At 32.2% G+C, this 26,830-nt stretch overlaps 1 protein-coding gene across 5 annotated transcripts in view; it reads right to left on the reverse strand.

Moving 5' to 3' along the window:
- Positions 1 to 26,830, reverse strand: part of LOC127062856 (alkaline phosphatase-like) — a 123,047-nt gene that overhangs the window by 88,502 nt on the left and 7,715 nt on the right. For all 5 annotated transcript variants that reach the window (XM_050991778.1, XM_050991777.1, XM_050991776.1 and 2 more), the window contains exon 3: positions 12,888 to 13,201. In XM_050991778.1, coding sequence (XP_050847735.1) covers positions 12,888 to 13,201 — 314 coding nt within the window. The remainder of the gene's footprint in view (positions 1 to 12,887; positions 13,202 to 26,830) is intronic.

Below are 26,830 nucleotides of genomic sequence, written 5' to 3' on the forward strand. Positions count from 1 at the left end.
AATTATTATTGAGTCTCTCTCTCTTTCTCCCTCTCTCTCTCTCTCTCTCTCTCTCTCTCTATTTCTCTTTTCAAGGATCTTGCTATTACTACTAGTTCAGTTTGCAAACCGATATTGTATTGTTATCTACATGTATCTATATACGGTTTAGATATATGCTTGTGTATATTTATCCAATACTATCGGGACAATAGAGAAACACATTCGAAGAAGAAGCATTCAAAGCAAAGTTCCTTCGTTTATAGTAACAAATGAACTTCGAACATTGTCCTGCTTATATAGAGGATAAATATCCTGAGGGATGTTGTATATTAATGGCGACGAACGTGTTCTCATAATACACGAACACACATATACACGCGCGAACACATAAATATAATTAATGGGTTTGAGTCATAACGAGTAAAAATTAAAAAATATTATCATACGATGATAATGTTCAAAGGATCGAAGTTAAGTCGCTTAGTTTAAATAAAAATATGATATAGCTCTAGATTAAGTATACTCGTTATCATGAAATAGCTTAGGATAATCAGTTGCGAAGCTTTGAAAAGAAAGTTGAGAATTTTCGTTGAGAAAAATGTAGTAGTTATGATTGGTTAACGAAGCGATAAGGTAAGGCCAGAAGGGAAACATAAAACTTAGTTACTGAGAGAAAGAGAGAGGGAGAGAGAGAGAGAGAGAGAGAGAGAGAGAGAGAGAGAGAGAGAGAGAGAGAGAGAGAGAGCGATTTAGAGCATATAACCTGAGATAAAGATGGAATAACAAAAAGTTCATCGGATCGTTAAATTAGCGCAAATTGAATCGAGAAGAGTGGTTCGCATAAAATACGACTATTAAGTCGATGAAACCAGGACTCGAGGTAACATCGAGCTACGGTAGTTTCGTTATTATTATCATACTTTTATCATAGCTTTTTTTTTCTTGTTTTTTCTATTCTCTCTCTCTCTCTCTCTCTCTCTCTCTCTCTCTCTCTCTCTTCCTCTCTCTTTTCTTTTCTTTCCCATCCTCTTCTTTCTACTCGTTAGTTAACGCAAGCTGCAATATTTTCATACAAGTTAAAATTCATTTTACGGGGATTACTTTACACATTTCGTTATGTAAAATCACATATTCTTGTTACCATTTTCTTTTTCACTTGTTTTTTTATTTTTTTCAACTCTTATATCAAACAACGTAGGAAATATGATCGTTGATATAAATAATAATTTATATCATTCTTACTCCATCGAGATTTTATTCCGATCGATTCTGATCGGTAGTTTAAAAATCACGGAAATACACTGAGTTATTGAGGGAAGAAATTGTTGAGAAAGTTCGACAAGAAATATAAAGGGAATAATATAACGAAAAGAATTTGAAAAGTTGAAAGAACCCATCGGCACTCGAACGGTAAACCATGATTGGTCGCATTGGGAATCCTAGGACAATCTATTGTCCTGAATCGAGAAATCCTTTGTTCCCGCTCGGGGACTTTGGACTATCCGGAATTTACGTTCGAAAAGAGATAACGGTATTTATAGTGTGTTGATAACGTATGTCGCCTACGTTTGCGATTTTAGTCCGTGCATTCGCGCATAAACTCAATCGGTAATGGTCGCTTCATTTGTGAGATCACCTTTAAAACCGTGGAAACGTTAATTTGCTCCTAATTTTCCGATATATGCGTACGTGTATACATTTGTGCCATTGTATATCTCTCTCTTTCTGTCTTTCTTTCTCTCTCTCTCTCTCTATATATATATATATATACGTATGTGTGTGTGTGTATGATAATGAGCAATTTTCGTACCACAAAATCAGCCTTATCAGAACGAATGGATTAACAGACGAGACATCCTTGATCCTGAATGAATGATCCAAGAAATATCTTTTTCCAACTATCCAAGAAGATTTATAAACGATTGAACGATTTACGATCTCATATAAATGATTCCATGAATAAATTGTCTCTTTAATAATTAACAGTCTTGTAATAATTAACAGTGAAAATAATAATCAATCAACATGCATTACCGAAGAGTGCTCATCCATCGAGATTATATAAATATTAACGAATGAAAAGAAAGAAATATCGTTGCATTAAATAATCATATCAATTAAATGTTAAGAATTAATGAATTGAACGTCATTATAGAAATCTTTTATCGAGAAGAGATTGTTTGGAATCCTTTGAAACTATATCTTACTCCCATTTTCATTTTCGATCTTTCATATAAATTTATTGCTTATTATCAGAAGCCTAAAGGAACATTTATTAATGCTCGATCGTAATAGTAATCACAAATCCCATTACGCGATCATAATCGCGTATATGTAAATATTACATAATTTCAAACTTAGTAGATAAAGAAAATATTAGTTTAAATAAATGATTACAGAATTGATACATCTTAATTCCTTCCCCGTTTTCGAGATCATAAGGAATTTCCTCCGGTTGCTTCTAAATTGGGTCACATAGGAGACACGTAGAACGTAATTTGTCGGATACCTTTAACGAACCGACGGAAACAGGCACGTCATCGTTACGCCCGAATATAATAAACTTAGAAGATTTTCTATGATATTAGAATCGGAGTTAATGTAATTTTATGGAAAAAGCGTATCGCACGGACTATCGTTTTAAAGTCATGGACGTTCGTTAGTAAAAACGAAAACTGACTGTAAATTTTCCGATTCCGTATTATCCAGGTCGTTATCATTTTAATGTACGCCTGGGGAGCCGAAAAGTTTGGCGGACAGATACCATCAGGAAGGTGACGAATTCATGAATATAAAGCAGCCTGGCCATTCAGTTTTATGACTCTGGTCTACGGTTAAAACGTAACGCAAACTGTCAACTGTGTTTATCGTGTAATAGTAGAACGGACTACTCACACTAATAAAGGAGGAAGATAATCGTTGCTCGGTATATTTTCTTAACACGCATATATATATATATATATATATATATATATATATATATATAATATATACAAAGAAAATGTCTATATTATAAAAAAAATATGCAGAGAAAACATCCATAATAAGTTTAAGTAACACGAACGACCTGAACGATATTAAAAAAGAAAAAAAAAAGAAGAAAAAAGAAAACATTTTCTTATTCTTTATGATCTCGATCGTGTTCTCGATATGTTGGCTGGTAATTTTTGTCGAGTAAAGGAAGCCAAAAAGAAAAGATAAAAAAAAGAGAGCATAAATAATAAACAAATGAAGATAAAAAATAAAAAAAGGTAATGAAGAAAAAGAATAAAAAAAAAGGATACAAAAATATATATGTTTACATTTTCCGTGAAAAGCTTACAGAACGTCATGAGTTTCCCACCGCGGTGTTACCGCCCGTTGGGAATCAGACGCATTCAGCGATAACAAGTTCCTCGTTCGTAGGAAACTTTTCAGAACTATTGGGTCGACGCGCTTGCTGCTCAAACGGATGTCACGCTTGCCCGGAACAGATTCTAGTCTCCTACATTATAAGTAGCAGAGAATAAAAGGGACACAGACAAAGAGAGAGAGAGAGAGAGAGAGAGAGAGAGAGAGAGAGAGAGAGAGAGAGAGAGAGAGAGAGAGAGAGAGAGAGAGAGAGAAGGTTAAAGAAAGTACTTATTTACGTATCGATTTGCGAGTCGATTGATAAAACATCCATTTTTATTTAACTTCGATACTATTTCCATTGTTTGTTTTAACAAAGAAGAGAGAAGAGAGCAAAAGGAGAGAGATGAAATAAAGTTCGATCGAATCGTTGAAATATTGATTTATATACGTGTACGTGTGGGTTTGTATTGTTGCTGTTAAATCCACAGATAACTTTAATTTCTTTACCAATAATTTCATACCATTTCTTTATATTTGTTACATACGAATAAGCGTTGAATATAGTATATACATACATATATTTGACATATATGTGTGTATGTGTGTGATAAAAGGATTGCTTAGTCATTACATGTCGAAAGTAGAATTACACGTGTAAGTATCTCTCTCTTTCTCTCTTTCTCTATCTCTCTATCTCTATCTTTCTATCTCTATCTCTCTATCTCTCTCTATCTCAGGTAATTTTCATTTGCATCTGTGAAGAAGGAATACCTAATTAAAGGTACCCACCAGCAAGCTGTATGCTAATGCATCATTAGCAAGTTACGCTTCAGCACGAAGCGAAGAAAAAGGATGAGCGAAACGAAGATGGAAGAGAAAAAAAAAAAGCAACTGGGTCTTTCTGGTACTTGATCGATGTACTGAGACTAGCACTTCCCTTTCCAACCTGCTGCTACTACGACCCTTTAAATTATTCCCGACAATTATTAACCGTCGAAACGTTCTCGTCGACCCAGTTGGAAAATGTGTTTACCGGTAAACGTTACTCTAAGTAAATACAAACGCATATATATGTGTATATATATATGTGTATATATATATATATATATATATATATATATATATATATTCCATGCATATACGTATATGTAGAGAACGACATACTTTTCCGGCACATTTGGCAATGTACCACAAGCCTTTTCATTTAGCTACGATCATACTAATGGATGCTAATGGAAAATGAAAACAAAGTGCACTGTATGAATATTTCTTGGACACAACGAAGATACAACGAATTGCAATATGATAACAAGTAAATGTATAGATCAAGATCTTGTTTTTACTTTCTCGTGTGTGAATATATTTTGATTTTATATATATATATATATATATATATATATATATATATATGTATATGTATAAACACATACATATAAATGTAATATTGCTACGCGTGCAATAAAGAAGAGAAATGCTCATGATCGCTATAACTGCATAACCGCCTTAATGAAAGGACCGTCTCCAAGTAGAAGCCGCATAATATACTATTTGCTTCCTTGCGGAGGCCTCTGAGTGCTGTTAAAATTCCATTTTCCTACGTAATATATCCGATACAATAATAATAATAATAGTAATAGTAATTATTATTATTATTATTATTATTATTATTATTATTATTATTATTATTGTTGTTGTTGTTGTTGTTGTTGTTGTTGTTGTTGTTGTAATTTATATGTCATATGATAACGTTGCATCAGGGAGCAAATGCCGCGAAACGTAAATAATTCATAATAACAAAAAGGAAAGTCGATAGAGTACGTCATACGATTTTCATTTTCCCATGAATATTGCCTCGAACGTAACGTAATTGGATTTTAAAGCGTTGCCGTTTTAATCTTCCCTTCTCTTGGTACCATTAATTTCTTTTGTTAGGCAGAAATTAATAAAAGAGTGAAAATTAATGATCGAATTATTTGTTTTATAACGAGCGTATAAGAAACAGAAAGTCAGCAATAAAATGACAACTATTTTTCCCCTGTTTCCTTTATAATTTCATTAATTAATCTCTTAAGATGAAAGAAAAAAAAATGTTATATTTTTATTCGTTTATTAATTAATTAATAAATTTACATTAATTAATTATACTTAACTGTAAGGATGAAGTAATAAAAGAAAAATTTATATCTTATAGAGGGATAATTTGATTGATTTAACAAAGGAATTAATTTATCAACACGTTGACTTTGATATTTTATCAATCTTATCAACGATTGACATAGATATAGGTGTATATATTATTATGTTATATTCACACATTTTCGCTTCGTTTTAAATTTCCATTTATATCATTATACATTTCCCTTCCATTTTCTCTTACCTATAGAGTTTTCCATTAAAATCATGACGATTGTTATTTAAATCTCATATAGTTTCTTCTTCATTTATCAATTCTTTCCATCCCTTTCCTTTTTTTCCTTTTTCATAGCTTTTCATCTGTTAGACCTCTTCCTACTTTTTCTTTCTATTTCTTTTCGAGTAGTTCTTTCTACTCAATATCGCTTGAAATATATTCTTTTGATTCTGTCATTTTATGTAATAGAAGTTATCCTTCAGATGAAATCAATCAGTTAATCTTAATCCTTCAATTCGTAAAACACATTTCACGTATATATCGTTTACAGATATCTGCGCGAAAACTTAATAAAAAAAAATGTACGAAAAAGAAAAAGAAAAAACATATATATATATATATATATATATATATATATATATATAAACAGGTAGAAACAGAGTTAAAAAAAATATTTACAGGATGGATTGATTCTCGTTAATTTTTTTTCCTTTCCTTTTACAAAATATAAATATTTTTCTTTCATATACATAATTCAGTTAGACGGTCAGATAGGAAGGTGTATAAATACGAGTAACTATGTACAAAATCCTACGTTATATCCTTCTTCTCGAGGCTGTGAAATATGCAAGATACGTGGTTGCGCATCGAAACAAAATCAGAGAAACATGCGTGTCACGTCGTACCCGTTCTCGATGTGTCAACGAGCACGATTTATTGCGTTTCCAAACGGGACCCAAGTTGAAGATGGTGCTACAGATAAATAATATGAATAGAAATTGACTCTCGCATTGGTAGATAAAGGAAGGAAGGAAGGATGTAAAGAAAAAGACAGGATACGGATGAAATTACATCCGAAACTAGGATTTTCTTAGAATTTAATTGCTAATCACGAAGTAAGGGCAATTCAACTTATTTCAAAGTAGATTCCATCCCTATACGACGAGATAATCGTTATTCATCCTACGTAATCACCGATAGTAATTGCCAAAGATAATTCAACGTAATTCACGATATAAATCATATTTGAGAGTGTAAGTCGTCTATGATTTATATCGGCGAAACCAGCTTAACCGTTTACGATTTATGTTACAGAGAAAAGGATATCACACCGGGGTGAACGAATATGAAAATGATCGATACAAGCGTAATACCAAACTGTCTCTAATTATTTATCGTCATGTTGAACGTCCGATGTCTCCCGAAGCGACACTAAATTCATATTTATTTCATCGTACGACTTGTTGCGTTCCAAGAGTTACATCATGATTTATTTTCGGTTGACAAGAAAATATTTCGAGATTAATAACGACGAAATTGAAAAAGAGAAAAAAACAGAAGAGAAAGAAAAAGAATCTTACTCGATTCTTTTAACCAGACCGGTAAGCGTTCTTTCTTTCGTAAGTAATTTTCACGCAGGCATTCCGAAGTCTTTCGGATCGTTGAATAGCGAGGTTAATCGATGATAATTGAGATAGAACAGATTTTTCTAACGAACAAGATGAAATTGGATTATTCTTGGAAATCCTGGAAAGTATCCATGCGATAAAATATATATATACCTACGCTAAGTAAATCGTATAACATGTATAATTAAATATTTTACAAATGTGTCGTTTCTTCGCGAATTTTTTATTAATTTAACGATGCAAACTTAATTACAAAGATATTAATCACCGAAACTTATTAAAATTATTTTCGAATAATATTCATAATGAAATAGAAATAACATTCTAAAGGATTACCCGTACTACCATAGTTTTTATTTGAACGAATTTCAATAATTAATTTTCAGAGATCTCGTTTCCATATTCGAGTTAATAATATTAGTCAAATAATATATAAGTAAGAACGATTGCATTATACTATTTCTTTTCCCATTACGTATCCATAGACATAAAAAATAATTAAGAGACTTGAGTAAAACGAAAAAAAAAACAAGAAAGAGAGAGAGTGAGAAAGAGAAAGAAAATCCAGCGGTGACTGTATGGAAAGAGAGAGAGAGAGAGAGAGAGAGAGAGAGAGAGAGAGAGAGAGAAAGAGAGAGAAACGGAAACGCAAGATCATCGTTGCTAAGTAAAAAGAAATTATACGAGAAAGGAAGTATGACTTCCCAAACGAAGATTGCATGAAAGGGACATTAACGAGAAGCTTTCTAAGCCACAGTCAGTACGAAGTCAAAGGTAAAAGCTCGAAAGCTCGGGAACGAGCTTGCCCCGAATAAATTTCCGTAATTCTCTTTCGTGGTTGAGATAAATAGAGAAGAACATAAATTTTGTACAACAAAAAATGTGGAAAAAGTTTAAAGGACATTGTATCAACAAATACGGAGACAAACTTTTCCAAGAGGAAAAACTTTGCCATTAAGTAACTTTATACGACACACACACACACACACAGAGCATGCGCGCGTGCACACGCATATATATGTATGTATATATTTTATTTTATTTTATTTCCTTTGAACAACAAAAGTGATATGGATGGATGAACGTACGAACGAAAATAAATTCAAACGCATTTGCGATAATTCAATGAATCGTTGTCACGACAAACGAAATTATTATCGATAGATTAACGCCGCTACTATTTTATTTGTTTGTTATCAATCACATCCGAATTGATCTAATTAATCTCTTTCTCTGTCTCTCTCTCTCATTCTCTCTTTTTCTTTTCTTTTTTGTTATATATTAATGACCAATCAGAAAATATCTAAGTTATCAAAAAATGTGCTCAATTTATGTATAATATTACGTTAATGTGTAATATTTAATGTACGTGATTTGTATATTATAATAAATATAATATTACACTTTTCTAGAATACATAAATTTGTATGTTATACGTAATTGATTGATGAATATTAATGATATTAATGAATCTCGGTGATATTATTTAATTATATTGATTATAAAAACAAGAATAGTAATAATAAAAAATATATATATAATTTATTTGTGATATTATTTTCGATGATAATCATATAATAATCATAAATTGTACGATATTATTCACGATATTATTTTAATGAATATGAAATGATAAATGGACTACTTTTAATAAATAATAATTTATGAAAAAACATAAATAAAAAATTGTTAATTAACGCAATGTCAATTATACAAAATAAAAACTTTATTAGATTATTATTTTTAGACATGGTATTAATATAATGAATGTTCGATCGTAATTATAATTGCATACGATTTTGTTTTAACTATATTTTATATTCCGAGACGTGTGTAAGAATAATAAGTAACTTCTTGAGATTGTGAGTAAAAACTACAGACTCTATGGATTCTTGATAAATTAATGAATATTATTATGACATAAGATCGAAATTGAATACTATTAGAAAATACTGTTGTAAGTAAGTAAATCTTTCGTATCTATAAATCTAATAAAAACGATATATTTGTTCACGATAATACAAATACAATATATACCGAATAGTAGTAGTAATATTTTATTCTGTCGTATAATTTTTGTATAAGCAAAAGGAAAAAACAAAAAAAAAAGATAAATTTCAATCGAAAATATTTAAAAAATGAGTTCTACATTTTTGTAAAAAAAATATATTTCTAAAAAAATATATTCTATATGTAAATTTCTACTCGAACATATTGTGATTACATAAAACCAATCTATATTTTTATAATCAATCAGATATTTTTATCTTCAGCATTAAATGATTCACCCCTTATATATACATATTATATATGTAAATTATATATCATATATATTACATATTATATATATTATATATATGTATAATATATATATATATATATATATATATATATAAAATAGAGAAATAAATAAAGACAGGAATGAGAAGGGGAGAAAAATAAAGAAACAAAGCAGATCTTTTCATAACTCCCGACAAAGACAGAAAACTCAGTTACATCCTTGGGATAATAAGCAGATCTCTGGCGAATGGTGATGCGCTCTCCTGGAAATCCCGTTGGACTGCTAAGTTCTATTCGGTCTCTTTTTCTTTCTCTCTCTCTCTCTCTCTCTCTCTCTCTCTTTCCCTTCCTCCCTCTCTCTCACTCTCTCTCTCTCTCTTTCTCTCTCTTTCTTAGTCTCTCTTTTTGTCCGATTCCCGAGTCTCCAAGAGAACGAATTCCCGTGAGAAAAGCGAACGAAGTAGCAAAGGATAAGAAGAAGACAAGTGGAAGTCGTAGAGTTGGCGTTGTGAAAGAAAAAAAGAAAAAGAGAGAAAAAGAAAAAAAAAAAGAAAAAAATAAATAAAAATAATCGTCGAGAACTGTTTGCTTGTTATCGACATGTTATCATCGTTTCTTTTTTTTTTCTTCTCCTTCTTCTTTCATCGAATATTTCGTCGTAAGAAAGAATGTGACAAATTCTCGTTAGATTTTGAAGAGTTATCAACGTTACACAATATCTAAGATGGAAAGAATCGAAAGAATATGGAAATAATAATCTCCGTATAACGGAACTAAATAACTATGAGGTTTAAAAAGTTCGAGTCTGTGCATAAGTTGAATCGAAGTCGAGGATCTACGCGAAGCGGAAAGGGATAATAAGCAAAGGAGGTAAGATCTAGACGATCTTCGAAATCTCAAAGGAGCTCGATCTCGAAAGGCTTTCGAGAAGACGTTGAATATCTTTTGCTAGTATCATAGAAAGAACTGGAATGAGAAGGATGAGAATGAAACGAGAATAGTATCCTCCCCCTAGTGATAGAAAGAAAGAAAGAGAAAGAGAGAGAGAGAAAATAGAAAGAGAGAATAAAAAAAATGTAAAAGAACAAAAATAAAAGAGAGAGAGGGGAAAAGAATACAAAAAAATGTGAAAAAAAACAGAAAATAAAATAGAGAGAGAGAGAGAGAGAGAGAGAGAGAGAAAGAGTTTAATCAACGAAAAAATGATAACGACACCATACGGTTTAAAAAATTTTTTTAACGAATCTCAGGGATCTTGATACATATAGTTTTTATCAAAATTTCTGATATTTGCTTGTTCTTTGTGGATAAACTTCACTATAACGTGAATAAGAGTAGTTTTTGATGAAATAAAAAAAAAATATTAATCCGTCGAGTTTCAATTAGAAACATTGTTGATGTAACAACTAAAGTTTATGCATAACAACTAATCCACCTGTCATCAGAATATACTATTTTCTTTTTTCTTTTTTTTCTTTTTACTTTTATTTCTTTTTTTTTCTTTTTTCTTTTTAATTACACGAATAAAAGTAAATTAAATTGTAGAATAATATCGTTACCTTTACGAGTTTTGTACACACGTTCTATAATTGTTGTTATATATTGTTTTGTAAAAATTGTAAAATATATATCTCTTGCTTTGTTGTTGTAGATTTTCATTTAATGAAAATCTGTTGAAACGCGTTCAGTGATCAGTCAATAATATGTATTTTCAAATCGATTAAAATATATAAGCTTTTAAAGGAACTGAAGTGGAAATTTGTTTTCTCATCGTTTACGCATTAACATCATCTTGAATTTATTATTAAGATAATGTCAAAACGAAAATGCAAGGAAATGGAAAGTATTGAATTTTTGAAGATTATAACTGTGAAAACATAATAAATATATACGTATATATCAAATCAATTATGTCTAGGTATTTAAAAATTATTGTCATTAACATAAAATAATTTCTGAATAATCTATTGTATGTTTTTCGAAATATCATGAATTTATTATATTACTATAATATTAACTATCAATTATTCATTCTTTGATTTTACGTTATTTCAAAGTATCGTGATTTATTAAAACTACCTATAAATTTTTGAGGTATAAAGAATGAAATAAATAAATGACAAAAATCAGAAACTTATTTCGTTAAAAAAAAAAAAAGAAAAGAAAAAACAATATTTCTCCGATTCAGTGTTACTGAAAAAGCATGAATCGAATTATTTTTCATGGTAAAAAAAGAAAAAGAAAAAATTATTTCTTTAAAACGATAAACGTTTTAATATTATTTCTTAAAGTATCAATTTGAAATAAATTGAATTATTTGACAAACTTCTTTATCGCTAATCTTCGAAAACTTTTGCGTAATTTACTAAAAGCGATTATAGCGACTAATCTCATTAAACTTTCTAAAGATTCTTTTTCTAATTATGAATTTGTCATACGATATTACTTATACGATTTTGCTTATCGATACTGTCGTATTTATATTTAGTACGTATATAAAGGTTATTTAATGATGTGAAAAACAAATATAATAAATGTTCAGTTATGGCATATATATTCTAAATTTCAAGCGATTGGATATCTGTAGTCGTTATACTCTCATAGATAAATAACAAAAGCTTTTCTTTTTTTAAGTGTTTTATATAACACCTACGTTTTGTTGTTTATAAAATTAAAATTGTATTTGTTTTGAAATAAATAAATTGTCAAGTATGCGGAAATATTACAGTAAAGTTGATACATATGTACGTATTAAGCAAACAATATTTTTATTTATCAATATTGAACTTATTTATATAATTATTAAATACTTATCGATCTTTCCGAGTTACAAAAATTTTCTTTCTTCGCTAGAATAAGCCGATCAACTAAATAAATAAAATCGATATTTTTAATTACATTGAACAGATTTCTTATCGCCAATCAGCTTCATTTAATCCCTTACGTTATAATTTTTTCATAATAATTAATTTAGTATTTGTAAGGAAATAAAATTTAATACGTTTTTAACAATACAAATAATACTTGCCCTCGTGTTTTTACTTCGGCAAAATTATTTTTACAGAACGTATTTGATAAATTGTAATTAAGATAAAAGTTAAATCGCCCTGTTTTATTATTTCGATCGCATTTACCAATACAATAATCAAAAATAATTAGTTTTGTTGATTATATCATAATATATTGAATTCGAGATTTCTCGTTTCTTTTGATAATTAAATAATAATTGATGATATATATATATATATATATATATATATATATATCCTCAAAATACGATTTATCTTTATATCATAAAATCAAAAGAATAATTTTCTCTTTTTACAAGCCATATTACCTTATTAAATTTCCGAATAATAATTCCCAGAGGAAAAATTCGGAAAACATAGGATATAACCAGACAACATATTTTTCTCGAATAATATTCATAAAGGTTCAATAAGCAAATCTTTTATCCCGAGATATAATTTATGATAAATAAAAATAAAATACGTTAGCGTTATATTATTTTGCAAAAAGAATGTACGACTTACCCGAGAGAGGGCTACCGCTGGAAAGCTGTCCCATGCGAGTTGAGCTTCCTCCCCTGTATTTCCATGACGTTGACCCGAGAGTATTCTAGCAGCCGTAAGCGTGCTCATGCTCATGCCGTCGCCAACGAAAAGGACGACCCCGCGTGCTACGGTACTCGGTGGTATGCTACCTCCTCCTCCTCCACCCCCACCTCCACCACCTCCTCCTCCTCCACCTCCTCCTCCTCCTCCTGTTCCTGCTCCGTTTGAGCTCGTAGCCGCACGGATTCGTGCCTCGATCGCACGTCTAGCGCCTTCATACCAGACTTCCCTCTCTGTTGAACAGACAGAAACCTCTTTCATCTTTCCCATCTCTTCCATCCCTTCGATCCCTTCGAGCAAAAAGGCTTCATCGACTATTATGGATCGCTACGAATTTTGTTGATTTTTTTTCTATTGGCACGGTAACTATCGGATTTAGTCATAGGAGAGATGATTTTTATTATAATTTCTGGATAGGATAAAGTGCGCATGCATTAATTTATTCACATTTGACTTTAATCAAAGATTAAAATAACCTTCGAATTTGATGAATAATCTCAATGTCATTTCAATTTTAAAGATACAGATATTATATTCGTATGAATATTCATTGGGAAAATAATATAAGAATTTTTCCTTCCGAGATATTTCTTTCTCAAATCTTAAATTTAATCGTATCGCTTTGAAACTGACAATGAGATCGGTAAATTACTGTTGAGAATGATAAAGTGTTGCGATAAAACGTTATCGTTCTTTTTATTTTCTTATCAAAAATTGGAAAAAGTGATTGCTTTAGTTACGTTCTAACGATTGTAACTATGTCTTCTTTTCCTTTTGCTTTTTTCTTTTCGTTTAATGACTCAGTGAGACTCAGTTGTTAGAAAAAATCGATAGTCTAAAAAAATAACAAGTAAGACTTAGTTGTTAGAAAAAATCGATAGTCTAATCTATCGAAACTCCAATTTCTAAATACCGCATTACAGATTCGGGAAGTTTACGGGGTAACCGAGAATCCGAAATGATTCGAATTGCCCTGGCAATTTTGCTTAACGTTCAATTCTAACATCGCCGGAAGCATAGCACTGCTGGACGACTGTTTCCTCTCAACTGTACCGGTTAAAAGCCCCGCTATTACACTTTACCTAGTGCACCATACTCGCCCTAGTAGCCGCTAATGGACAAGTTTAAGTACCACACGCTATCTATAACTTCCCATTGATCCTAAGTTGTCAAATAAATTCTATTTCTAATGTTGGTATGTAACCAGAAGTATGTAACCAGAGGAAATTTTGCGAAATGCGTAACGTTATCTAAATCGTGTTTTCATTAATTTTAGAAAATAGATTAACACTATGATACATATTCACACCAAATTTATACGATTTATATATATATATATTTTATTATTTATTTATTTATTATATTATTATTATATTATTTATTATTCATTTTATATATTTATATATGTATTTTATATTATATATATATTATATATTATTTATATTTTGAGAACATGTGTTAACGTTATCATATGTGTGCGTGCGTTCTTTTTCCAACAAAAAGGATCCATATTATGAAATCTAATGATTTTTTCGAAAAACATCGAGATAAATCATTTTCGTTTTCGAGGAGGACAGATACTTATCATAAATTCCCACTTTGAACTAACCCTCTAAGAGGCAACCCTAATTAACAATCCTCTCAAAAATCTTAAATGTCAATAAAGGTCAAGTGACATATCATTTTAAAGGTTTTTTTAATTCTATTTACAGTGGTGTTCAAATTAAAAATAACAAAAAATAACAGATAATAGAAATCAACGCTTCTCGAAAAAATACGTTTAGAAATTTTCTATTGAAAACAATTTTCAATGTTTAAAAAATGTATCGTCAATCTCTATGCAATAATATAATCTTTCGATTTTCGAGTGTTACGTCGAAAATTCAGCAGTACATCCGGTTTGTTTCGATAAATGTGTGATCCGTTATCTTGTCCGTAACAAAATTGTTGGCCCACTCTTTTTATCATGTAATTTGACCAAAGAGTTTTATTGTGATTTATTTGAAAGCATTTTTCCCATTGATCGTAGTAAAAATCATTTCAAAATGGACTGAATATGCCGGAAGAAATATTTTTTACAACACAAAATAGAACTCCTCCCTCTTATAGTCCCAATATGGCAATTTTTAAACCAGCATTTTTCCGATCATTGTGATCGTTCCACTCTTGAATTTTCTTTTCTATGAGAATGTTTAAAATCCGGAATATATTCGATCCAACTGGCTTCAATAGAAGAACTTCAGTGGTATATAGTCGAAGAATGCTGTCAGATTATACCGGATGTATTACAAAATATTCGACGTAACACCGAGGAAAGACTTTATTACCACATAGATCTCGGCGATACATATTTTCAACATTTAATCAAATAAAAATTATTTTACATTTGAAATGTCAAAATGATTTTCTCGGGAATAGTTGAATCAAAATTTTAAAAAAAGAGAAAAAAAAATGTAAAAAGAAAAAGCATTCTAGAGAGAATTAAAAAACCTTTTCAAATGATATGCACTTGATCCCCATTGTCATTGAAGATTTTTTAGGAGATTATCATCCCTCTTCTAAGGGTTAACCAAAAGTGGATAAATTTGTAATAAGGATCTATCTTGCATCAAAACGTAACTAAATAGTTGCCTTAATTAAACATTATAATATTTTCAATGAATTTTTATTACCGTCCACTAACATTCACTTCTGTTACACTCCAAAAACAACGCAATATTAAACGAATAGAAAAACGAGATCGTTTCCACTCGCCACTTTTAAGGAAAAATAATTTCTAATCGATTGAAAATGAAATCATGATACGAGTCTATGATTCGAGAAAGGAAGAACGACGTACATTAAACAAGATCTATCGTTTAAACTACTAATTACATCAGTTCTATTTACTCGATCAATCTTTTTATTAATTAATGCAAAGTTTATTTATATCGTAAAATAAATGATCAGTACCTATGAACATATTAATCAATATGAATAATCAAATATCAAAGTAATATCAGAATTCATCACTTATATTACGCATTAATATTATATTATAAATACCGATTAAACGGTTAAAAATATTTTATTGGCCGAACAAATAACAGTCCAATTAAATTTCAATCGATATTAAAGAAAAATAAGATAAATGCACACGACAAATATTATTGTTGGAACCTTTAATCGCTCGTGAGTCAATGACGTTCGGTGAAATTTAAAAGATTTCGATGTTTGCGTAAGGACGAAAAAGAGATGGAGGGAGACAGACAAATAGTAATGTCAAACATGTTTGCGTTATCCCTCGAAGGATACTGCGAATATAACGATTCATCCATCTATGCCAGCCAACAACTCTATTGTTTGTAGAAATGAAAAGAAAATCTGACGTTGAAATAAACATTGTCTAACGGTAATAAAAATAATAATAAAAAAAATGTTAAATAAAACTAAAAAAAGAAAAAAAGAAATAACAATTCTGTCGCATGCTACGTAAAATCGAATATCACAATTTCAACGAATAATTCACATAAGCTCCCGCGGATATTATCGTTCGGTACGTTCGTTTGAAAATTTCACCACATATTAACGCCAAATATTGATATTGAACTGTTAAAGCACGTTTGTAGATTCCGAATCATTCTTGGTCGAAAGTAAATAAGAGTAAATAATTGCTTTCTATAATGATCAAAGCTCTTCGAATCCAGTAATGATAGTGAACTAATTGGAAGAAACCGTTCTATCCATTTGAATTTTTAAACGAGCTAAAACGGAAATTACATTCTCGATGGAACGAGATATTAAAGGTAGTTCTTTCCGATCGAACGAATGAAATCTCTTTTGAAGGCTTCTATATGGAAAATAAGATTCGAAGTGGTTCAAGAATCGCTTCGGTGCAACTGTAATTCATGCAAAATTCAAACCTTCCTTCTGGCTCTTTTCTCGTTCTTTTTAAGAGCGTACGAGGAACGATTCGCGATTCTACAGATTTCTTTTTGCCTCTGCCGTTAACTCGCTACTGTTGGTAGAAACTTAAAACGTAGCACGATTTTTTCGAGGTGCAAAAAAGATAAAAAAAAGAACAGACAAGGCTTTTTGTTCTAAAACAACTTTGCTAACTCCGAATATCGATCGTACCGATCTTCGATTCTAACGAACTTTCTCGCATAAAAACTATAGAGACTTGTTAAAAGATTCTTATATAAAACGTTTAAATAATTTTACTACTTATTCAATCTCATTAATTTCCCACGAAAATTTTCGACGAAAGAAGGTTGACTCAGTCAAAACAAATCTCTTCTCTTTTGCGGTTAATAGCGTTAAATACATCGATTTAATGAACGTGAAATATTAATAACTTACAATCATCTTATTTCTAATAAGAGCAGTTCAAGATGGAAAAAGATGAAGAAGAAGACCGAACCGCACTGGAAAATACCCGAGGGAGAACTTCGAATAACTTTAGAAAGTACAATACTTATTTTACTTATTCCTGAGAAAGAAAGAAAGAAAGAAAGAAAAAGAAATACATAACTTCCCTTAGAGATCAAATAAAAGATTTTAATGAGGAAATCCCTATTGGAAAGGTCTTCGAATTACAAATCTAATATAAAAATGATATGAGGTATATGTACTTACAAATTATGATTAGCATTTCGATATAAAAAAAAAAAAAAAAAGATAAAAAGAGAAGATGTCATCGATTATATCTACAAAACGTTATATCTAATAAACGTACAAATGAAAGATAAAAAGGAATGAATCTGTTCATATCGTAGGACTCGATCGTCGAATCTGCGAATTTCGATTACTATAGAATTCTCGATTTGTTCCGGTCTTATTGAAATGATTCGAAAGATTTAAAAAATATTCGAAAGATTTTAATCCCAGGAGATATTCTCGCTTTCAGCATTCATCCAAGGCGTTTGTCCTTCAGATTAAGGTTGCCCGAATCCGCTTTACCGTTTGATCACCGAGACGCTAGATTCTCCTATGTAACTCGCTCGATCCAAGTTATTGCATCTTGTCGCCGGTACTACTCGGCGAAAACAGCTTGTGACAAGTGAGCTTATGTTAGTTTATGATGAAAGTCATGCTATGCTAAACACGAGAGCACCGGTGCAAGCATTATGCAAGAGCTTGTGTTTATTCGCACGTGCGACCTCTCCTTTAATCGGCCGAAAGCTGCTTGCTTGCTTTTCCTGCATGTCGTTATCGCTTTTTGCCCTACCCTACTCTTTGAACGGTTTTTCTTTCTTTATCTTTTTTTCTCTTTCGTTTTCTTTTTGGTCCTTTTTCGACCTTTTTTTCAATTTTTTATCCCCTTTCTCTGTCTCTCTCTCTCTCTCTCTCTCTCTCTCTCTCTCTGTTACCTTCTTTCCCTTTTTGGAAATTCTTTTTTGTTTTTCTATTTTTTTCTTTTTTTTACATTTTCGTTTTTATTCTACACCTTGCAGCCGAGCCAGTCGTTCGTATTTACGATTATAATTACGAGCGTAACGTAATGGAACCGAGTTTGTTCAGCCTATACGAGCTATTAAAAACATTCGTTCTCTCGTAGGTAACGGGAAAGAAAAACGAGTAAATCTTTATTCACGAGATATTTCATATACCTTAGTTGTTCGTACATAATCGACGATGAGCGTCATAATAATGGTTCCCAGATGGTAATAACTCGCATCAAGTTTTGCTTGAACTTAATTTCTACATGATATGGTTTTCGTTCCCTATGGAACCAAATGCACGACTTTATTCACGAGTCATTCGGGGTTAACGGTTAAACGAAGGCTACTCACTTTCGAAATAAAGCTTGTTTATCGAAAGTACCTATCCACCTTTCTACCTCTATCCGAGCAAACCCATTCGGGGATTTCGATTTAAGATCTCGCTAACGGAAGTCTCGCGAACGTGTTCGATTTTGGACCGATATTCTCCAAGCGTTTTCGAAATCCTGGAAACAGCTCCCGGCTATCCCAAGGGGAATCGACTAACTCGTACTTCCTGTCACAGTAAAAGGATATTTCGGTTTTTCAAGGATGGACTGGCAATTTGTCGATGAATAACTAAGTTACTTATGAAAAAAGTTATATTGAAAAAAAGAAAGAGAGGAAAAGAAAGCAGACGATGGCCCATTTTTTGGAATTATTAGAGAAGCAAGAAAGAAGAAGAAAAAAAAAAGAAAAGAAAATAAACCAAACAATTATATAGATACTTCCTGTCACAATAAAAAGATATTTCGCTTTTTCAAGGATGAACTGGCAATTTGTCGATGAATAACTAAATTACTTATGAAAAAAAGTTACATCGAAAGAAAGAAAGAAAGAAAGAAAAGAGAAAAAAAGCAGACGACGGTCCATTTTTTCGACTTATTAGAAAAACAAAAAAGGAGGAGAGTAAAGAAAAAAAGAAAAGAAAAGAAAAGAAAAGAAACCAAACGATTCTTCGTTGCACGAAGCTATAAATTATTTGACTGATCATGAAAAAGTAAACGATTTCGAAAGAGACAGATGATCCTTCGTTGTTCCAGCTATGAATAACCAAACGTAAACGAAACCGTCGAATCTCAACTAATTTAATTTTCCGAGTTCGGCCACGTTCGGAATGAAGTTTCCAGGTAGCGAACAGAACGATACCGAATAAAAGAAAGGAAAGGCAAAATAAAAAAAAAAGAGAGAAAGAAAGAAAGAAAAAAAAGAGAGAGAGAGAGAAAGAGGGGAAAAAAAAAGAAAAACCGTTCCGCCCTTACCGCGAGAGATTTTTCCGTTTCCCCGTGGTCGCCGTTGGACAATTGGAATCTACAATGCAAAATAACCGCGACTCATCGAGTTTAAAACGCGGCAACGCCCCGAACCGCACTCTTTTACCGTCCTATTACCATTTTCCACTTAAGCGAGCATCCATAGGCGCGTACTTCGTAGTATCTGACCGGACGAGATAGCGATATTCGCATAGCTATTCAAGATATCGTCGCTTTAAATTCGAAATATTCGACCGAGCATGAAACGGATTTAACGAACATATGTACGCATGTATAGGTACGTATGCTACATATATATATGCGTGTGTGTTCGCGTGTGTGTATGTATATGTATGAATACATATATGTATGTATGAATCTCTCGCAGTTACGTCCCTCGAAGTCGTAAATAATTCTTTGGTTTTGATATACAATATGTTCACCAACAAATATGTTATCAACACATATACGCATGCGCACGCGTATACACACGCGTATACTAACATCTGCTCCTCTGCAAAAAGAAAGGAAAAACCGATATATTCTAATTGGAATTCAACGGGCATGGATTAACGTGCCGCTCGTACTCGCTTTACACGCGAAGGATCGCGATCGGATATGTAAAATAATGAAACTCACGAAAATTATACACTCTTCTATCTCGTTAAAAACGCACGTGTATACATGTGCGTGCGTGCGTACGCGAGCATTGTGTGTGTGTGTGTGTTTGTGTTTACGTGATACACGTAGTGTAAGTATATGCAACGTATATCTCACTCGGAGAAATTACAGGAGGAGTCTCATAGCGCGCCTCATAAATCCACAAAATTATGCCCGTTCTAAATCGGAAGTTATGTTACATTAAACGCGCATAGTCCTGGAGATGAAAAAGATGGACGTCCGCAGAAAATTTATTGCAACGGATGCTCTTCGACGATTCGTCATTGATAAATGGATACATAGATACAAACATATGATGAAACGGAGCGATAAATGTTCTTTCTATTTCTTTTCTTCAAAAGAAAAGCTAATAGAAAAAGAAGGAAAGGAAAGGTACCTTTAAAGAGAGGATTGTCTCTTACAATTTATAATTTATACTTTCATAATCTCTTTACATGGATTTAATTCTATCTTACGGCATATACATACATTATTCCAACAGATATCTTCTTATCCTGGTAATTTTTTATCTAGGTACTTTAAGCCCCATGAACTACAAAAAGAATAAAAAGAAAAGAGAGAGAGAGAGAGAGAGAGAGAGAGAGAGAGAAATCACGAAAGTTCATTTAATAAAGAGAAGCAGAATGTTAAAGCTCACGAGATTTTATTAATTTTAATGGCTTCTTAACAAGGTTACGATAAGTGAATGTTATACTCCGCTGAATATAATACTTCGTAACGTACAGTATTGGTCGTCAAATTCAATGAACATCACGAAACGATAGTGAGTAATGACGGAAACAGAAGCTTGTTAACTGAAATAAGCGTGCGAGCCTGGTGCTAGCAAACACCACCCATTCGCTTCTAATCCTTATTTTCAGGGCAATTAATTTCTAGAGAAAATCATCATTCGTGACGCTAGACTTACACGATATAGATCAAATTGAACATTTGATGCCAACAAGGTCGCATTCGACAAATCCGTGATATCGTTACTGAGATTTGAGATACGTTTGCGTTAATTCGCAGACAATTTTCAAATGATATTTCTACGATCTTTTACGACAAAATAATCTCTTTATATGGATTTAACGAAATAATATTAAGATCTCATGTACAACCATGTACATGATTATGAGATCACCGTAACGATCACGAAAATATTATATAGTATAATTCTCATTGTTCGATAATGTAGTACGATATACGATACAAATTAATAAATAATACAAATATACAAATTTGTGTAGATTTTTTATTTACAAGTTTACTATCGTAATTACTGACGCATGTGCGTGTCGTCTTTAAATCAAAACAAAAAATTGTAAAATATTGCATTGACAAATCGATTTAAAATCGAAATAAATATATCGACAAATCCCATGGAAAATAAATTCACAGATAATTATTTGGAAATAATTTGATATTAACGGAGAAAGGGTTATAACGTTATTTTTCAAGATATATTTAGCCTAAGAGAAGTATACTGTCGGGCAAGAGATCCCGGGATATTTACGATCCCAAAGGGATATAAGCGTCGGCTCAAAAAGAGCGCGAGAAATAAAAAGTGCGAGGAAATAAAAAGCGCGAGACACAATAAGAGCTTTTGATTTAAGTGGACAACGGTCGTTCGACCAAGTCGATAAAAGTCCAGGAAGCTAACGGGCCTGGAATAGTAGTCCTTCCTGAGTCCTTGCTAAACTGAGCTTTACAACTTCTGATAAGTCAGTTGAAGAGAATGGGACGTGTTTGAGTGTGAAGCTGGTCTATAAACTAAGAACGTGACCGACACGTAAGAAAACACGGAGAAATAATCCGGTTCCTTGTTGTTGCTATTGTTGTTGCCATTATTTTCTGGACTCTCAGTATGTAACAAGAGAAACGAAACGTGCGTGAGAAATACGTCAGGGGTTGTTACAAAGCCGTTGAAAACATTGAATCACAATACCTTTCAGTATCTACTCCTAGAATGCTACAAAATGCAGAAAGAGAAACGAGAGTAAAGAAGAGAGAGAGAGGGAGTAAGAGAGCTTTTCTCTAAAGGAAAGCCTTAAATGCTAGCTGAGATAAATAGGATTTATATCTTTCGGAAGACAGGACGATTTACGCTACGTTATTCTCGGGAGGAGAGAGAGAGAGAGAGAGAGAGAGAGAGAGAGAGACAGAGAGACAGAGAGAGAGAGAGAGAGAGAGAGAGAAGGTCGATGAAAGTCCATTTAACGACAAGCCCTGATAACCGATAAGCCGGTGGTATTACGGTGAAAAACTATTAACAAAGTTGAGAGTGCGAAAGTCTCTCACTTCAAAATCACTGGCTATGGTACGTAGTACTTACACACATATATATATATATATATATCAACACAATCACGCACACACATCAAATGCATATACTCCAGTTTCGAAAGTTATTAATTTAACCGATTTTGTTTGCAAACAACTACTAAAAAATATTTAAAAGTTTATTATATTCTGTGAAAGCAAAATAATTAATATGATCAAACGGTAAAGCGATCAACGAAAAATTGTAGAAAAATAATTTGTAAGGCGAAAAGAAGGAAAAGAGGAAAAAGAGATATAGCTGCTTTCGAAAATTTTTCATAAAATATTATATAACCCATCTCATCTTCGAATTCTCTTTCTCTTTTAGAAAAGAAAGGGTAGAACGAAATTATTCCCTTGTTGAAAAGAAAGAGAGAAAGATAGAGAGAGATAGAGAGAGTTTCCCAAAGACACGCGACATCAAATATAGAAGATTTATATTCTCCTCGCGACCGAAAAATTTACGCAACGTTCGTGGATAAAAGCCTACGTGCGAAAGAGCGTATCCCGCGAAATCCGATAACACCACGAAATGATGGAAAATGCATTCGCGAAATAGGCGACCCCGCTCGATTCAGTTTTTACTCTACGAACTTCGCGTCTTCGGGCTAAAGGGAATTTTGAAAGATGAAAGAAACTTTCCGAGTGAATACGAAAGGAAGAGAAAAAATAAAAACCTCCCAATTGTGGCTTATTTTCCTCTATTTAACTCGCCGTTCTATAAAATAGCACGTATTCCTTTTTAAATAAACGCGCTCACCGCGGAGTTGGATTTTTCCGCGTTTCCTAACGCTTACTTTGTGTGTTTTTTTTATTTTCCTTTCCTTCCTTTTCTTATCTTTTCTTTTTCTTTATTTTTTCTTTTCTTTTCTTTTCTTTCTTTCTTTCTTTCTTTCTTTCTTTCTTTTTTTTTTGCTTCTTCTTCCCCTTCTATTTCCTCCCCATCTTTTCTTTTTTCTCTTTTTACTTTTTGCTTTTCTGGCACTTCGCTAAAATTCGTCAAACTTTTCCTTTCCTTTTATTTTCGTAATTTCCTTTTTATTTATTCCTTTTTTCCTTTTTATTTTTGTCAAACTTTATCGAACGAATAAACGGCTTTAAAGAAAAGCGAACCGATGGTTCACTCGATATTTCATAATTGAATCGCAAAATAAATCGGTAACGGATATTCGATAGATGCTGTCGGAAAAAATTATCGATAGGCAAGTGAGATGGCATACTTTTTATCCACCATCAAACCACTCCTTTCTCTCTCTCTCTCTCTCTCTCTCTCTCTCTCTCGCTCTCTCTCTCTCTCTCTCTCTCTCTTTCTGACACTCCGCGCACAAAGTCGACATTTTTCCGTTCAAAAGTAAAGATAAAAGTCGAGATATCGGCAGGACCGATAAACGTTGATTCTCGATGACGAACGACGTACACAAATGGCCCATAAATCGGCCTACCGATCGAATCTCACCGTTCGTATCTACGACTGTCCTGTAAAATCTTACACACAACTAAAAAATGCACAACCTGCATTTTTTCGAAAGTGTTTTCGTAGCTCTGATTTATAAGTTAAACCGAAACGCAACCCACTGAACGAACAAAACTGTACATTGACTTAACCCTTTCATAAATATTTCCTTTTGTTTCTTTAGTCTTTTCCTTTTTCCTTTTCTTTTTTTTCATCAAATTTGCACGTAGAAACAATTTTCCGAGTTTAAAATTCTCTTCCTCCGTGCATGTTTGATAACCACTTCGCGTACTCCCAACTTCGTTACGCGTAATAAGCTCTATGTAATTTTAATCAAAGATTAAATTTTTCATTATTCTACCGACCGAACTATTTGTGCGGAAAGGGGAACGAATGAATACGATGATGACAACGATGATGACACACTTATAAAATGGAACACGAGGAATGAATATTCATCGTTCAAAACTTGGAAAATTCTTTTCGGAAGTTATACGACGATCATTATATCTATAACCGGCAATATCGACCTCATATAAAAGATCTATCAATGTGATCCTGACTGATCCGAGATTAAAGAAGGCCCGTGAGCCATTCCATGTCACGTATATATAGTAAGGATTAAAGCATTGAATTTTCGATATACCTATTCCGTCTATCCATGCCTCGGGTAATGATCTATTATTATCCACAATGAACAAGTGCATGAGCACTTAGGTATATTAGAAATTTTCAATGTTACACGAAACGTGAAGTTTCTAATTTAAGATTTCCACCTTCTCGAACAAGATGATATAACACGAAACTATCGATACATATATGTATATATCGTAGTAGCTCTTTTACAACGTCGCTCGATTATAAAATTATAAAGTTTCAAAGTTAAATCGAAATTTCGACAACGTTATTTTCTCTCTCTCTCTCTCTCTCTCTCTCTCTCTCTCTCCCTCTTTCTATATATCTATACATATATATTTCTCACCCATATATATATATATATATATATATATATATATATATATAAAGAGAGAGAGAGAGAGAGAGAGAGAAAGAGCTTCGAACTTCTTCTACTGATTGGTATGTATGTATGTATGTATGTATGTACGTACATATATTTGTATATATGTATATATGTATGTATGTATGTACGTACGTAGGTATGCTCACGAAGCAAGAGTTAGCACGATGAGTAATTAAGTCGTGGGAGGGGTGCGGAAAGAAGGATTGCGTAATACCCGTGTTAGAAGAGTGGAAGGGTGAACTGGAAGGGAAAATAATTGGCTCGCTGATCAAAAGAACGAAACGACGAAAATTTACAAACTTTGACTAACCCTCGTACGTATCGAACGATATTGCTTACAATACCAGAAACTTAATGAATCTCATACAGTCATACGTCGCTTATTGTATTATTCTTTCAGTTTTCATTGATATTCGACGAAAGAAATTAATTATAACGATTTTCTAAAAGTTCTTTTATTTCTATTTTCCTTTTATTAATCATTCATCAATATTAATGTTCGCTTTTAGAAGACCAGAGATTACTAACCCTGCTGATGACAGGTCAAAGCAGGAAGCTTTAACTGTTACAATTGAAATACATATTCCAAAAATCATACGTTTGAAATTCCATCCGAAATGAAAATTCAATTAACAGAGAGAGAAAGAGAGAAAGAGAGAAAGAGAGAGAGAGAGAGAGTTCAAATTCTGCATTTTAGTAACATTAATTTATATGAAATTATCTTTGGCAAAACCAATTTCGATGTAATTTATACGAAAAACATAGAAAAGTTAATAAGAACAATTGTTAACATTTAACGAACAAACAAACAAATCTATTTCAAATATTTTTAATGTAAAATGTATTCGATCTAGTATTCAATTTCTTCGATAGCATATCGATTCTCGATCACATTGACAAATCAACAAAGATTCATTGTTCATAGATCGTTTGTTAATTTAGTTCTAAACAGTAATGTCAATTATCGTTAGATCGTCAAGCATTAAGCCTAGAAATGCTGTCCTCAGCACGAAACTAGCGCAGGTGCGTAATTGTCTGATACTCCCGTGATTATCTCAAAGACGTCAGCATTGATTGCTACACGATTAGAAAGTAAAATACGATTGAACAATTCGTGTCCATTTTTCTTCACGTTTTTTTTATCTCGATTACGTTTACATATACATACATACTTATATATACATATCCATACATATATATATATATATGTATGTATGTATGTATATATATACACACACTTTCTCTCTCTCTCACGATAAATATAAAGAAGTAAAAGAAAAAGAGAAAAGAAAAATACGCGAATATTTCGTTCTTATAGTTCTTTTCTTTTTTTTATTCTTTTGTTATAAAGAATACGAGAGAAGAAGAAAGATGTCGGAAAAAGATTAAAACCAATGCACGCATAACGACTTTGCGATTTCCGAAGAAACCTTAACGGTCGACGCTCACGTAAAAGAAAAACACTGGAATCGTGGAAAACGTGACGACGATGGTACAACGCGAATACTAATAACGTTTGGTACGTTCGTTTTACCTACTACTGCATGTTGCTGTTGCTGCTGCTGTTTTTTCTATTTTTCTTGTTTTGTTTTTGTTTTTAACCTCCATCCCACCGTTATCGCGTATTTTAATGGGCAAAAGCTAACGCACTTGGAAAAAAAACTCTCTAACCCAAGTGGTTCGCTTGTAAT

Source organism: Vespula vulgaris, chromosome 3 (assembly GCF_905475345.1).
Source record: "Vespula vulgaris chromosome 3, iyVesVulg1.1, whole genome shotgun sequence".
Taxonomy (NCBI): Eukaryota; Metazoa; Arthropoda; class Insecta; order Hymenoptera; family Vespidae; genus Vespula; species Vespula vulgaris.